Here is a 16,631-nt window from a genome sequence, read left to right as displayed (position 1 = left end):
GTGTTTGTAAAATGTCTGAGGTCAGTCTGATCTTTGTTTTCTCTTTGGTAGGTGACTTGCTTTTTCTGCTCGGATCCCTGAAAAATTCTTTATCTCTGAAGTTTAATAACTGAAATAAGATACATCCCTGTCAATTTTTTGTTGTTGCTGTTGCTGGTGGTGGTGATAGTGGGGTTTTATTTTGACTAGTGAAGAACTAAAGTCTGGTGTGCCTTTTTATTTTGTAGGTGCAATTCTTCCTTCATTCCAGGGAAGTGTTTCTGTGTTGTATGTATGAATACTTTTTCTGTATCATTTGTTGGATTTATTTCTTCAAGGTCACTGATTATTCTTATATTAGATACCCTTTGTCTTCTGTATCTTTTGTCTACTTGTTTTATTTTTTATTTACTTTTTAAATTAATTTATTTATTTAATTTTATTTTTGGCTGCGTTGGGTCTTTGCTGCTGCGCACAGGCTTTCTTCAGTTGAGGCGAGCTGGGGCTACTCTTCGTTGTGGTGCGCAGGCTTCTCATTGCGGTGGCCTCTCCTGCCGCGGAGCACGGGCTCCAGGTGTGTGTGTTTCAGTAGTTGTGGCACGTGGGCTCAGTAGTTGTGGCTCACGGGCTCTAGAGTGCAGGCTCAGTAGTTGTGGCGCAAGGGCTCAGCTGCTCCGCGGCATGTGGGATCTTCCCAGACCAGGGCTCGAACCCATGTCCCCCGCATTGGCAGGCAGACTCTTAACCACTGTGCCACCAGGGAAGCTCCTGTTTACTTGCTTTAATTTGTCTTTTTCTACTGCACTCACTGTGATTAAACTTGAAGTCTTCTCTTTTTTTCCTTTTTTCCTTCCTTTCATTGGAACCCCCAAGTTCATGAAATGAACTTGATGGTTACTTCATCCATACCTTCTCTTTGTCCCAATGTAGAGTGAATGAGTTCTCTCATCACCCTCTCACTCTACCTGGAACTAGTTTTCCTACACTTCACACATTACAATTTGAGGTCTGGTTAATTGCTTTCTGTCCACGTTTTTATAGCCTGGGGGTGGGAAAGAGAGCTAAGCTGGTACTGATTTGACCATTATAAGGAAGCCTGAACTTATTCTCTTCTGAAAGAGACCCTGTGAAATGCCTGATGCCTGGACCTGATCTCTTCATGCAGAGCGTGTCTCATTCCCATGTGCTTGTGCCCCCAGTGCTGCACAGCTCCTGGGGAATGGCATACCTTGGCGTTTCTTCCTGATTCTGCTGAAATCCCCTGATAGTATATCTGAAGGTTTGTGTTTAGCTTTTCCCAGGGATATCTGCTCCAAAGACTGCTTCTCTCCAGATTGGAATCTTAATGGGCATTCATAAGATTTTGTTAGTTTCTTTCCTCAGTGCTGCTTCCCAGGAATGGAGGCCTAATTAATAGCTACTCCAGAATGATCTCTTTCCTTGGAACCCACTTTTCAACATTTACAACATAAGGTTTACCCCCTTTCTTTATGTGGTTGCCACTGGTAAATTTTTAAACTTAACTTTTTTTTTTAGTATTTTCTTTCTGTGTTGGCAAAGGAAGATTCTGTGTTCCTACTTCACTGGGCCACCCTTACTTAAAAGTGCATAGAGCAGTGTTCATAACTGTCTCCCGCAGGAGGGGAAACAGGAGGATAATCAGCTCTGTGGGTTAACAAGACCCCACTGCCAGCAGTATGGAAGCCAACTTGGAGAAAGGTGAAAGTCAAGGTTGTAAAATGAGGCATGCCGGAACTAAGGCAGTATCAGGGGAATAGCAAAGAGGACATAGATGTGGGGACTATTTAAAGGTTTTAGTTAATAGGACATTGGATTAACTATAGAGTTAGGGGGGTAAAGCAAAAGGAAGATGATTTCTCAGCTTGAGCAGCTGAATCGGTGGTGGTGTCTATCAACATAAGAGATTGAGGAATGAGGAGGTGATGTCATTTGAGTTTCAGGTGCTTGGGCACTATCCACGGGGAGACGTGTAGCAGGATGTTAGTCCTGTGGTTGGGAGTTCAGAGGAGTCCTCTGGCTGGGTTATGGTTTCGCCTGTCATCAGCACATAGCTGGTGGTCAGCCATGAAAACACATTGCTTTAGTTCAGTGGCTCTCAACCTAGGGCAGTTTTACCATCACCAACAACCCACCTCACCCCAAGGGCAATGTCTCGGGACATTTGTTTATCACCAAGGCAGGGGAGTGATGGTGCTACTGGACATCCTACAACATACAGAACAGCCCCACAACAAAGAATTTTCCAACTCAAAGTATCAATAATGCCAAAGTTAAGAACCTCTTCTTTAGTTATATGTACTTGTTTCTTTGTATCAATCGAGTTTGATGATGATGCATCAAGGCACTTCTCTCCCTTTCCTTGGCTCTGTCATTAGAGACTATGATAGTGAGATTCTGTTTGCTTTGGTTAATGTCTGTTTAGATCTTCTGCCCATTTTTTGTTTGGGTTGTTTGTTTTTTTGATATTGAGCTTCATGAGCTGTCTGTATATTTTGGAGGTTAATCCCTTGTCGGTTGTTTCATTTGCAAATACTTTCTCCCATTCTGAGGGTTGTCTTTTTGTTTTGTTTACAGTTTCCTTTGCTGTGCAAAAGCTTTTATGTTTAGTTAGATTTGTTTATTTTTGTTTTTGTTTCCATTACTCTAGGAGGTGGATCAAAAAAGATCTTGCTGCAATTTATGTCAAAGTGTGTTCTGCCTATGTTTTCCTCTAAAAGTTTTATAGTGTCCAGCCTTCCATTTAGGTCTTTAATCCATTTTGAGTTTACTTTTGTGTATGATGTTAGGGAGTATTCTGATTTCATTCTTTTACATGTAGCTGTCCAGTTTTCTCAGGACCACTTATTGAAGAGACTGTCTTCTCCATTGTATATTCTTGCCTCCTTTGTCATAGATTAGGTGACCATAGGTACGTGGGTTTATCTCTGGGCTTTCTGTCCTGTTCCATGGATCTGTATTTCTGTTTTTATGCCAGTACCATATTGTTTTGATTGCTTTGGTTAACGTATGTGTGTATGTATACACACACAAGCACATTTATACAATCCTAATTTGTTTCTGTAAATTTCTTATAGTTATAATGATATAATGATGATACTTTCACACTTGTCTGTGGGAGATCATTAATTAAAGGCAAAGATTGGAGTAATAATTCATGAGGTATTTGGTGTTGAGGGCCTTACAGATTTGGACCCAGAAGAATGACTGGCTCATTCTTCCAGACGTGTATCATCCACTATATGGTACTCAGCACTGTGGAACAACTTTACACTTCCTTCATCTAGAATTTCAGCGCTATTTTCTAAAATTGTTAGCTCTTGGACTCAGGGGTAAAGGCCCCACTTCAAAGATAAAATTATTAGGAAAATAAGATACTAGAATATTAACCTAAATGAATGATCTTCTAGTTAGTCAACAAGTATTTATTGTAAACTAAATATATCCCTGGTTGTGTGTATACCATGGGGAGACTAAGACACATAAGACATAGTCCTTACATATAAGGAGCTTTTCTTCTAGATGAAAAGATAATATGAATGTTTCTAAAACAACAACAGGCATATTAATTCATTCCTGAGAAAGGGAGAAAAATGAAGGCAACTGAGTAACCTAGAGATTTCAACTATATAAAGAAATATAAAGAAAAAAGTCAAGAAGAAAACATAGCAAAATATGAACAGTGCTTGCCTCTTGGGGATGGGCTTACAGGTTACTTCTTCTGCCTTCTCAGTGCCCTCCAGTCAGAGACCAGGAACACACTTGGAGTTGAACAAGCAGGGCTTGTTTCTCTTTGAAGTGAGGGAGGACCCGCACCACAGAGAACTGTAGGAGTGGGGTGTCTCAGTAAGAGGATGTTAGAAAGGACTTCAGTGATTTGTGTTTGTGTTAGGTTTGGGAAGAGTTTAAGGGGCTTTGCTCTGAATTGCTTTCAAAAACCAGGCATTATTCTGTGATTGAGGGTCTTAATAAATCTTACCAAGAAGGAAGACTAGACCAAGGCTAAGGCTGTGACTGGGAAAGAAGCAGCTGTCATTTACATTAGCCGGGACAGGCAATGTTTGACCATTCTGTGGTTTGGACAGTGTTCACGTTTTATCTGTGTTCAGACATGATTATGCAGGAATCTTGTTTTTCCCTTGATCCATCCTGGTCATGGAGTGGCCTTCTCTGATGTTGATGTTCTGTGAAATTGTTTATGTTCAACAGGAGAGCAGCACTGCCTAGCTGTGAGGGCCCAGCCAGCTCGTAGCAACACCAAGGCCTACTTGCTGGATGTCAGGGCCTGCTTGTCTCTGTCTCAGTGGCTTTATATTTCCAAATTTTCTATCATGAGCATATATGCATATAGCGGGGGGAGGGGTACGGAGAATGTTTTGTGGTTTTTTTTTTTTAAACAAAAACATAAATGTTGAGGTTAAGGAGGAAGGGCCTAGAATTAGATAGAAAGGCCCTTTGGGCAGCCTCCATGCACAAAGTTGTGACTATAGAAAGAAAAGAAACCAGAAAAAGACATTTTGATAAAAATCTATTTGACTTTAAAAGCAACTTTTGTGAGACTGTGGTTTAGACTGTTATATAGTCAGTTCTCAGCATCTGTCTATGCTAAAGGCAAAGGAGGGCTTTTGGCTGTTTAGACTATTTTTGCAGCGGTTATGGGCGTGTCGTGTTCTCAGACCCGCTCCAGAGGAAGGGGCCCACACAGGCCTGAGTGACGGTGCACTTGCTGTTGCCCTCTGAGGAGAGCTGCTTGCACTGCATTTCACATCCTTATCTTACTTTTTCAAACCTCCAGAGGCCTTGAATGTTTTTGCTTAAAGATCTTTGTTGATGGCTAAAGCTAAAGCAGGGTAGAGGGAGAGGAAGCAGAATCTCTAATTTCCGGGCAGAGTCCACAAGGCAGACCTCCTCCTCATGGCAGTCTTTATGAAGACTCAGCCAAAAGTGAGAAAAATTGGCCTTTTTAATGTTTAATAAACCTTTCTATTTCAAAGTTTGCTGGCTTTTTACTTAAATTCCCCAGATTGTTTTATATATACTATTTCCTCTTTTTCCAATTAATACTTGAAATATTTTGGGAAGATTAGAATAAAATTCTTTAGTCTTGGTCCTAAAAATCTAAAGATCTGTGGGTCAGAGCAACTTCTCAGTATCTTTTGGAGTCTAAGTTTCTTAAGAGAAAAACGAGCAATGACATACTTTTTTATATATTCTATTTGGTGTTTCTGGTAATGTTGTGGTAATAAGAGGTTTATCACTAAAAACCCCTTGGACAAGTAGAACATTTTTTTCTTAATTTCTGTTTCTTCCTATAAATGTCATTAAAACTTGCCCTTATCTCAGAAAGCCAGAAAGGTTATTTGATGTCTGCCAAGTGCTTTGAGGTAATATGCAGTCTTTAAAATAGTGATAAAAATTCCACTAAGAGACCCAAAATTCTCAATATGTTTTTTAAAATGTGCCCCGTAAGACTAAAACATATAATATCTCACCAAGAAACATATCTGTTAAATTTTCATGAGCTAAGATAATAATATCTGATATAATAAAAAGTGATATTTATTAAGCACTTACTGTGTTCTAGGTACTTTACAGATATGAATATGCTTAATCCTTGCAACTGCCTTTTGAACTGTTTGAATTGAATATTTAAATATTCAAATGAATATTATTTCCATTTTACTGATGAGCAAACTTTATCTCACAAAAACAGGATACAAAGATGTGTTTTTTCTTTTATTGAAGAAATATAGTTGATTTACAATGTTGTGTTAATTTCTGCTATACAACAAAGTGATTCAGTTCTTTATATATATAAAAGAATATATATTCTTTTTCATATTCTTTTCCATTATGGTTTATCACAGGATATTGAATATAATTTCCTGTGCTATACAGTAGGACCTTGTTGTTTATCCATTCTGTATATAATAGTTTGCATCTGCTAATCCCAAACTCCCAATCCATCACTCCCCCACCTCCCTTGGCAACCACAAGTCTATTCTCTATGTCTGTGAGTCTGTTTCTGTTTCATAGATAAGTTCATTTGTATCATATTTTATTTTATTATTTTTATTTATTTATTTAAAAAATTTTTTTTTCTTCTGTACGCGGGCCTCTCACTGTTGTGGCCTCTCCCATCGCGGAGCACAGGCTCCGGACGTGCACGCTCAGTGGCCATGGCTCACGGGCCCAGCCGCTCCACGGCATGTGGGATCCTTCCCGGACCGGGGCACAAACCCGTGTCCCCTGCATCGGCAGGCGGACTCCCAACCACTGCGCCACCAGGGAAGCCCCCATTTTACTTCTTACTGCCACATTTCAGTTAAGAATAATTAGATTTTAATGATACAGAGATTCCTCAGCCCTTATTTCTACTAATTGGAAAGTAATGTTGCTATTGAAACGTTTGGAAGTATGCTATGTAGACCACACTCCCCAAAAACAGGCAGTTTGTTACTTTCTTTCAATTGATAGTATTTTGGGGGTTTATTTTTCTAAAAAACTAATCTCCTAAGAATTAGAAAATTTCTGAGAATCTAAATTTCTAAGAATTAATTATTTTTCTAAAATATTACTTTTAGATAAGCATTTGTTTATTGTGTTCCTTTATATATTGAGCTTTCTCAAAAGATTTAACTTAAAGAGTGCCCTAAATATGGCAAGTTGGCAATTGCTCCCCGTATGCAGTTGTGAGAAAAATTTCTCCTCTGGATTCTCATAAAGAAGACACTCAGTTGTGATAGACGTTTTTACCAATATCCCTATCATAAACACAATAATAAGCCTTTCAGGACTGAAGCTGGTGGTTCTCCTAATGTAAGCTGCAGACATAACTAAAAGCCAGTTCATTAAAAACAACTTCATGAGAGGTCAAAGAAATGCACTTCGAGGATGTGTGAGCCTTTATGAAAGTCCAGCTTGACCCAAGAGTAGAATTTAGATATTGAGAAGTATAAAAGAATTATCCTTAGGCAGTCCTCCATGAATCAGTTTCTTATGATTGAGCTTTTGATTAAAACAGGACAGTAGGGACTTCCCTGGTAGCACAGTGGTTAAGAATCCACCTGCCAATGCAGGGACACGGGTTCAATCCCTGGTCCGGGAAGATCCTACATGCCGCAGAACAACTAAGCCCGTGTGCCACGACTACTGAGCCTGCGCTCTAGAGCCCACGAGCCACACTACTGAGCCCACGTGCCACAACTACTGAAGCCCACACGCTGTAGGGCCCGAGAGTCGCAACTACTGAGCCCGAGTGCCTCAACTACTGAAGCCCGCATGCCTAGAGCCTGTGTTCTACAACAAGAGAAGCCCCCTCTTGCCACAACTAGAGAAAGCCTGCACGTAGCAACAAAGACCCAACACAGCCAAAAATAAATTAAAAAAAAAAAAAAAAAAAACAGGACAGTAGATAGTTTGAGGTAAAATTCTCTAGCAGCACAGGGAACATCCATGTGCTGGGTGACCATCAAGGTAGGGTTGATAGTTCCTTCCTTCCTTCCTTCCTTCCTTCCTTCCTTCCTTCCTTCCTTCCTTCCTTCCTTTCTCATCGCAGTGGCTTCTCTTGTTGCAGAGCACGGGCTCTAGGCGCATGAGCTTCAGTAGTTGTGGCGCGTGGGCTCAGTAGTTGTGGCTCATGGGCTGTAGAGCGCAGGCTCAGTAGTTGTTGCACACGGGCTTAGTTGCCCCATGCATGTGAGATCTTCCCAGGCCAGGGCTCGAACCCGTGTCCCCTGCATTCGCAGGCGGATTCTTAACCACTGTGCCACCAGGGAAGCCCTAATAGTCTCTTAAGAACATTAAAGAATCTCAAAAGGGTTCATGCCTAATGAGGTAGCCTCTTGCCCCACCTCCTACCTCCTCCTCCTAGTAGATTGAGGGACTCAACAGGGCAGTGTCCTCAGGCTTTCCCACTTCCGACACAGCTTGGAAAGTCCAAACGTTTCTGTTCTGCATCATGATAAATCCTTATTACCTGTTCATCATCACTATTTAAACAAGACTTCCCCTCCCCCTCCCCTTCCCCTCCCAAATATAGCACCAAATTATCTCTCCTTATCTGGAGATAAGATACTGGGTTTTGGGGGGAATTCCCTGGTCCAGTGGTTAGGACTCAGTTATACTCGGGTTCAATCCCTGGTCAGGGAACTAAGATCCCACAAGATGCTTGGCCAAAAATAAAAATTTTTTTAAATTAAAAAAAAAGATGCTGGGTTTTTTTAATTATGAAAATATGCAATAAAGATTTGGGGCCTTACCAACTGTCCATTCAGTTGCAGATTTGAACTTCAGAACTCAAGTTTTTAAATTCCTGGTTCAGTGTTATTTCCACTTTTCAGACCTTTTTATTAAAGTATAATGCACATACAGAAAAGTGGACATATCATTAAATGTCCAACTTCATGCGTTTTTATAAACAAAACCTTCAAGAAAGAATATTAGCAGTTAATTTCATGGAGACAGAAAGTAGAATGGCGGCTGCCAGGGGCTGGTGGGGCTGGGGGGGGGGGGGGGGGGCCGTGGAATAGGGGAGGGGAGGGTTGTCCCTTAACACAAACAAAGTTCCATTTTGGGAAGGTGGCTGGTTATGTTTTAGAGATTGATGGTTGCACAATAACAATGTAATTAATGCCACTAAACTATACATTTTTAAATGGTTAAAATGATAAATTTTGTTACATAAATTTTACCACAGTAGAAGAGAGAACATTACCAGAGCCACAGAAGCTGGCCTCCTGCTTCCTTCAGGCACTGCCCACCTCTTCCCGCACAAGGTTAACTGATGAGATTGAAGGAAACTTAGGGATCACACAGTCTGACCATCTAGTTTTACACACAACCAGAGGGAGAAAAGAAAAAAGCACAAAGATTGTTTCCTAAGGTCGCACGGAAAGTTTATTTTCCCATGTTTATTTCGCAGGTCGAAGTGGATTGAATGGGAAGCATAACTGTTTCTTGAACCTGTGTTAGATGAACATTTGCATTTTATCAAATAATAGCAGCTAGCAGATGTATAGTTGATTAAATTCTTAAACATGCCCAGCTGGGAGGACATGAGAGGACACCCTCTGAGCATGGACCAAGCAGGTGATAGCTCAAGGTGCTGGGTCGTCTGACCCTCTGTTTGGAGCACCTGCCGAGCTAATATTTACACTTGAGGCTTAATGACATATGTTTATTTACTTTTTTCCTGTGTGTTTCTTCTTAAACTGTTTATTTCCATGTAATATTTGCTACCAAGGAAAGATAGTATGCAATGTAGATTTAAGTTATGAATCAGAATAAGTCAGAATAATAAAGCAGATACTTACAAACCTACCATCTTAACAATGTCCTGTACTTGAAGTCACTAAGAACTGTTTTGTTTGCCTCTGCAGTTTAAGTCACTAAAAATGTTATTAAGTATATACTGTATGCATGCAAGGTACTGTGTTAAGTGTTGTTGGAATTCTAAGGCTGTTCTGATACTTGGCCTTTCTAGCATCTCTTGGTATGAGCTGAAGGGGAATTGGCACCAAAGGCAGGGTTGGGTTTTAGTTAAGGGTTAGGAAAGAACACGTTGAGCACAGAGGGCTTTTGGCTTTTTTTTGTAGAACACTTTGCTGATTGTTCTCTCCTGGCCACGTTCAATGTTATTTCTCCCTTCCTAGCCAGCCTCACACCAAAACTAAGCACATATGCACGTCAAAACTTATCACTGTTTATGTACTTGCCATATTTAATCAGGCAAAGGAAATGTGATTCTTCACCATTGGAAAGATTGAGGGTGGTGGGTTTTGTTCTTGGTGTTTTATTTTTGCTGTAGTATTTATAAACTCTTCAGACTTCACCAGCATAAATTGTTTGCCTTCAGCTTTCCCCAGTTTGGGATCTACTTCTTAACCTCATTTCTCAAAATTGAAATTTGTAAAAATCTGTTACACTAGTCTGGGAGTCAGTTATATTCATTTAGTCAAGCAGCCATTACTATTTATTTAGAACCTATTATGTGGGAAAATATAGATCTTTAAAGCCTCAGTGAAAGTGGATTTTTCTCTCTTACTCAGAATGGCACCAAACCCCCACTGGATGCAGATGTAAATTTGGAAGCAGTTGCTGGTGACCTTCGCTGTGATTGCTATACGTGAGTATCTCCATCTCCAGTCAGTTAACTCTCTGAGGCTCAGTTTTCTCATGTGCAAAATGAGGGAGAATGATGTTGGGAGGGTTAAATTAGGAATCCTGGAAAGCACCCAGCGTCTGGCTTTTCCTCCTTCTTCCTTCTTAGAGAAGGGACTACCCGTTTTGAGGCTCTGAGGAGTTCCCAGGAGTACGGGGAGTCCTCTCATATGTTCACTCTTGGTACTCAGCCACCCTGACCACCATCACTGCCTTTCACAAATTGTCTCTGTCGTTCCAGAATATTAAAGCAGACATTTCATTACCAGCTGCCAAATTATCGAGGTGCTTCAGCACTTAAAAGAAAATAATCTACAGGTTTTTCAAGGCTCAGAATGCATTTTTCACAGCACACCTGTTAATATTCACACAGCCTGTAGTAAAAGCAGGAGGTCAAATATTTCTGCCTTCAGCTTTCATATGTGTGTGGTGGTTGTTGATTTTGTTGTTTCCTTCATGTGTTTTTAAGTAAATTTGTTAACTTTCCTCATTTTGGTTCACAGGGAAGAAAATGAAATTCACGTTGGACTAACAGGGGACATCTCTCCCTCTGGCTTATTTAAAAAGCCCTGTTGATTGTCCACAATATACTCGGGTGTTCAAGGTCAAATAATGTGCTTTCTGAAGCTAAGTCAGTCAAGGAGAGCAGTGTTTTAATCTTTGAGGTCTTCAGGAGTCTGTTGTTCAGCAGTGTAAATTTACATCCAAGGAACATAGCCACCGGTACTGATATAGGCACTCAGTTCTTTCCAGTTCTGGTTGAAGAATTTCACATAACTGCCTGTCTCTTTTTTTTTTTTTTAATAAATTTATTTATTTATTTATTCATTTTTGTCTGCGTTGGGTCTTCGTTGCTGTGCGCGGGCTTTCTCTAGTTGTGGCAAACGGGGGCTACTCTTCATTGTGGTGCGCGGGCTTCTCATTGCGTTGGCTTCTCTTGTTGTGGAGCACGGGCTCTAGGCACACAGGCTGCAGTAGTTGTGGCATGTGGGTTCAGTAGTTGTGGCATACGGGCTTCGTTGCTTCGCGGCATGTGGGATCTTCCCGGACCAGGGCTCGAGCCCGTGTCCCCTGCATTGGCAGGCGGATTCTTAACCACTGCGCCACCAGGGAAGCCCACATAATCATCTCTTATTAAGATGATTCCACTTGAAACCATGGTGGTCATTTTTAGGGCGTGTGGCCAGGATCCAAAATTTAATGTCCAGTTTTCTCATATATGAACATCTAGGGATCTGAGTCTTGATCTTTGTTCTGCCACCTCAACCCCAACGCACCTGAGAGATTTGCCGCACTCTGGTCAGGACTCTTGGCTCACTTAAGAAAGCAGTGACTGTCTCAGTGAAAGGGAAATGGTCCCCCAGGCCGTGGTGGTGAGGGGCGTATGTAAAAGCCCTACCTTAACTTTAAGGAGAATGTCTCTCTTCCCCTCATTGGGAGTCAAATGCATGCCAGTCTATAATTAATGAACTTACTGCTAAAGAAAATAAGACTTAAGTGAGTAGTTTACATGTTTGAGTGCTAAAATCTGAAGATTTTCAGTTGGTAGCAGAGGCAGTTTTGATGGCAGAACCTTCCCTGGGCCAAATCTTCTGGATTATACCACATAAGGAGTCAGTTAATAAATGGGTTAGGGTTAAAGTTGAATGTTGTATGTTTTGAGTTTTAATGCCACTGTCTTCACAGTTTGAAAGGCAGTATAATACTACAGTCTTCAGCTACTTGTTACATTATTGGTTAATGTGTGTGATTATTAAATAATGTTACAAACCTAACACATAACCAACAGAAAGATTGGATTCAGTTAATAATTTAAACTCTGTGGGTCTTTAATTTTATTAGTTATGTGTGTTGTCACATTATATGTTAAATGTTTGTCTAGAAATGAGGTTCTTATCCCCCAATTCAAAATCTTTCTCAAAGCATCTGTAAGAATCCTGTTAAAGATGTAATGTATTGAAACACCAGTCAGCCCCAATGTCTTTCATTGAACTCAAGAACCATGCTGACTCAGTATATTACACAGAACCATTAAATGAAGGTTTGTTAGTTCTTGTCATATTTTAAGTAATTTATGATGTATCCATTCAGCTTGAGCTTGAATCAAGTGCATCAAAGACTTTTTAGCATTTGTATTTTCCTTTTTTGAACTAAGGGTCATAAATGATTTCTTATATAAGCTTAGTTTAGACATTAGGTAATATACTATTGGTATATACTGGTAATGGGCCAGTTAGCACTTTAGCATGGGCCTTGTGAATGAAAGTTTTACAATAAATAATGTATAAGTTGCTTTCTACTGACTGGTTGTTTTAGACTTTTTATATTATCATTAGTATCTATAGAGATTAGCATGGGAATATTTATGATTCATTGCATTGTTTCCTTCATAATTTCCTTTCTTCTGAAAGTTAGAAATATTTTAGGTGAAAGCTAAAAGCTCTTTCCTACTGACCATGATCAGTTTATCCCACCATTATTGGTTAGTGTCTTTCCTGATTGTTTAATATGTGACTTAAAAAGAAATTGCTGTCAGACTTTTTTCTGGGCTTTTGCAGTGTCTAAGAATAAATGAATAAGAACGGTTCTTTTATTACAGGGGTGCAGATCTCTCTGCTTTGGTACGGGAGGCTTCTATCTGTGCCTTGAAGCAGGAAATGGCAAGACAGAAGAGTGGAAGTGAAAAAGGTACAGTTCTCTACAGAATCTCTCAGTCCTAGTTAATTATGACTCTGGATACCTAAAATCACTGTTAACCTGGAAAATGTCCATTTTCTAACATCTATCATCTGTGATATTAAAACTGACATTTTTCTGATGAGACCTTTAGCAGCTGTTCTGGAATATTACATAACCTCTGTGGCTGACAACTATAATAATAGCAAAGTTATTTGGTGCCTAATAAAATGTTTTCTATCTTTCCTTATCATCATATACAAATGTTTAGAGTTAGGCAAGTAGGTCCATTTACTGTCTTCATCATGAGTTTGGTCTGTTTATCAATACTGGAAAACTTTCTCATTCTTTTTCTAAGGTGATATCTACTTTACTGTTAAAATGTAGCCTAAATTGAAGAGCTTAGAAAACACACAAACAAGAAGTAAAAATTGAAATAACTTCCCATATACTTACATTTTCCTTTGGGGCCACGTCAGCAGCTTTGCATTGTTCTTCACATTGGACAGTGTCTTTGATTGTATTATTTGGGTTACAAAACAATTCATTTGTGACCTGCAGGCCGACCATGCCAAGTACAAAAATAGCCTCTACTTTGCTTGGTTCCTGGGACAGTTGTTTGATCAGTTGCAGTGTGTGGCTATCTTCCTTACAGTACTGTCGAATACCTTCTTCAAAAGACCTGCCTTGTCCTCAAAACCTGTACTTTGATCTGAAGTTCAAGTCTAGGTTGATCTCCTTTTATTCAGTAGATTTCCCAGAAGATGTCTTTCTTTATTCATATTTATTTCCTTTATTCTTTTCCCTTTTTTCTTTGGCTACCAGGAATCTTGGAGCTAAATTTTCTTTGCAGTTGCAGCAGCATATGCTTAGCTTAGATTTGTCAACACATGTATCTTGATTGTGAAGTCCCTCATTTTTTTGGTTGTTTAAGATTCAGTTATCTGAACTTCTTTTATTGTAAGCTATTTCAAGTTCATTTTGGAAGTGGGTGGGATATAATTAGCAAAATTAGCATGTCTTATAAGAAATCATTATGTGGTAGTATGCTACCTGAGAGCTGAATCTGATGACTATCTTTGGATTTGTTTGTCACTAAAAATTAGCAGGCCTCTGTATATGTATTAGCTGCTACTAATAATTCTGATTGGGGACTTCCCTGGTGTTCTAGTGGTTAAGACTCCATGCTCCCAATGCATGGGGCCCAGGTTTGATCCCTGGTCAGGGAACTAGATTCCACATGCCGCAACTAAAGATCCCACATGCCACAACAAAGATCCCACACATGGCAATGAAGATCCTGCGTGCCGCAACTGAGACCTGGCACAGCCAAATAAATAAATAAATGTGTTTTTTTAAAAAAATAATAATTCTGATTGGATGTTACTTTATAAACACGTGTAACAAATTTTGACATCCCTGCTTTGCTACAGTTTGCATTTGCAGCTGCCTGTCCTTCAGGGACTTTTTTTTTTTTTTTTTTTTTGCAGTATGCGGGCCTCTCACTGTTGTGGCCTCTCCCGTTGCGGAGCACAGGCTCCAGACGCGCAGGCTCAGCGGCCATGGCTCAGGGGCCCAGCCGCTCCGCGGCATGGGGGATCTTCCCAGACCGGGGCACAAACCCGTGTCTCCTGCATCGGCAGGCGGACTCTCAACCACTGCGCCGCCAGGGAAGCCCCTTCAGGGACTTTTCATTGATATCTTACAGAACCTGAAATCAGTAATGCCATTCAACTTCCATTTGACCTGTTCAGCAACACATTGTATTTTACTTTTAAATACACTATCTTAATATCTGTATAAAAGTTTACTATTTTAAGTATAAATTGTCATCACTTAAGTTGTCATACTAAAATTGTAAACCAAGGCTTATTTAACATTTAGTTATTAAATTTCTCTTACTGTGTGATGGCATAACCTTTTAAGGAATTAAAACACCCTTCTATTCCAGTGTTGTGATATGACCTATATATATTATGTATTATGATATAATTCCATAGCATCTAATTACGTGTATGCACTCTTGAATACTATGGAATTCTACTTTCCATTCTTAGTTAAATTTATTTGAATTATCCTGAAAGAGAACAGTTCTACTTCTTCTTCATGAACATTGCCATTAAGTTAAAGTAAACAGTACAAAGATAACAAAGGATTATCTGTTTATGAGTGATAGTTTTCTTTGGGTGGTACTGCATTAAAATCTGAGGAGCAGAATGTGGGTAAAATGGGGAGATACTGGTCAAAGGTTACAAACTTCCTGCTACAAGATGAGTAAGTTCTGAGGATCCAGTGTAATAATTAGCAATACTGTGTTATATACAGTTAACCCTTGAACAACATGGGTTTGAACTGTGCAGATCCACTTACACGTGGATTCTTTTCAGTAAATGTGTAGTATAGCACTACACAATCGACAATCAGTTGAATCCGCAGATAATGGAACCGCAGATTCGGAGGGCCAACTTTAACATTATATGCAGATTTTTGACTGAGGGTCACCACTCCTAACCCTGGCATTGTTCAAGTGTGAGCTGTACTTGAAAGTTGTTTGGAAAGTAGATCTTAAAAATTATCACCACAAAAATTAAAAAGCTATCATGAGGGGATAGAGGTGTTAACTAACCCTACTGTGATAACTATTTTGCAATATATTCACCCACCATATCATCATGTTGTACTCCTTAAACTTGAATGTGTTATATGCCAACAATATCTCAATAAAGCTGGGGAGAAAAACAAAGTAACAAAACACATGAACTGTTTTCTTTAAAGGATAAGAATCTTTAATTAAGTCTGGACAAAGTACTTTTTGGTGTAATTTGTTCCACAATAAACTGTTTTGATTGCTGGGGGAAAAAAGATTACAAATAAAAAGATTACACTTTTTAATATAGGATATTGTAAACATCACACATTTATGTAAAATTAAATGCGGTCAGGTATTTGTAAATTAAATTAAAAAGTGTCTAAAAACTTGAGCAGAATATATCTGGCTTGAGTATTGTTCTGAAAAAGAGTAGAACCAGTGTCATCATTAATTTCCTCAGTGTTCCCCTTGAATGCTTAGAAGTCTCTCAAGAGAAATTAAGTTGTAAATCACAATTAGCATACTGTACCCAGATATGTATATTTATGCATTTGCTCCACAGGTGAACTCAAGGTTAGTCAGAAGCACTTTGAAGAAGCTTTCAAGAAAGTAAAGTCATCTGTATCAAAAGAGGTAAGCAGTGCTCTTTTTTTTTAACATCTTTATTGGGGTATAATTGCTTTACAATGGTGTGTTAGTTTCTGCTTTATAACAAAGTGAATCAGTTATACATATACATATGCTCCCATATCTCTTCCCTCTTGCGTCTCCCTCCCTCCGACCCTCCCTATCCCACCCCTCTAGGTGGTCACAAACCACCTAGCTGATCTCCCTGTGCTATGCAGCTGCTTCCCACTAGCTATCTACCTTACGTTTGGTAGTGTATATATGTCCATGCCTCTCTCTCGCTTTGTCCCAGCTCACCCTTCCCCCTCCCCATATCCTCAAGTCCGTTCTCTAGTAGGTCTGTGTCTTTATTCCTGTCTTACCCCTAGGTTCTTCATGACATTTTTTTTCCTTAAATTCCATATATATGTGTTAGCATACGGTATTTGTCTTTCTCTTTCTGACTTACTTCACTCTGTATGACAGACTCTAGGTCTATCCACCTCATTACAAATAGCTCAATTTCTTTTCTTTTTATGGCTGAGTAATATTCCATTGTATATATGTGCCACATCTTCTTTATCCATTCATCCGATGATGG

General features: G+C 39.6%; 1 protein-coding gene across 2 annotated transcripts in view; it reads left to right on the top strand.

Annotated features, from left to right (window-relative positions):
• Positions 1-16,631, top strand: part of NVL (nuclear VCP like) — a 99,564-nt gene that overhangs the window by 68,719 nt on the left and 14,214 nt on the right. The window contains exons 20-22 of one of the 2 annotated variants that reach the window (XM_027122284.1): positions 10,047-10,123; positions 12,758-12,846; positions 15,987-16,057. In XM_027122284.1, coding sequence (XP_026978085.1) covers positions 10,047-10,123; positions 12,758-12,846; positions 15,987-16,057 — 237 coding nt within the window. Of the gene's footprint in view, positions 1-227; positions 414-10,046; positions 10,124-12,757; positions 12,847-15,986; positions 16,058-16,631 lie in introns of those variants that run through there. The other variant, XM_027122285.1, reaches the window with a different exon arrangement.

This window comes from Aethalodelphis obliquidens, unplaced genomic scaffold (genome assembly GCF_003676395.1).
Source record: "Aethalodelphis obliquidens isolate GAN/ISIS:26980383/991018 unplaced genomic scaffold, ASM367639v1 scaffold24, whole genome shotgun sequence".
NCBI classification, from domain to species: Eukaryota; Metazoa; Chordata; class Mammalia; order Artiodactyla; family Delphinidae; genus Aethalodelphis; species Aethalodelphis obliquidens.
The sequence above is the reverse complement of the archived record's forward strand: the minus strand, read 5'-3'. Positions and strand labels throughout refer to the sequence as shown.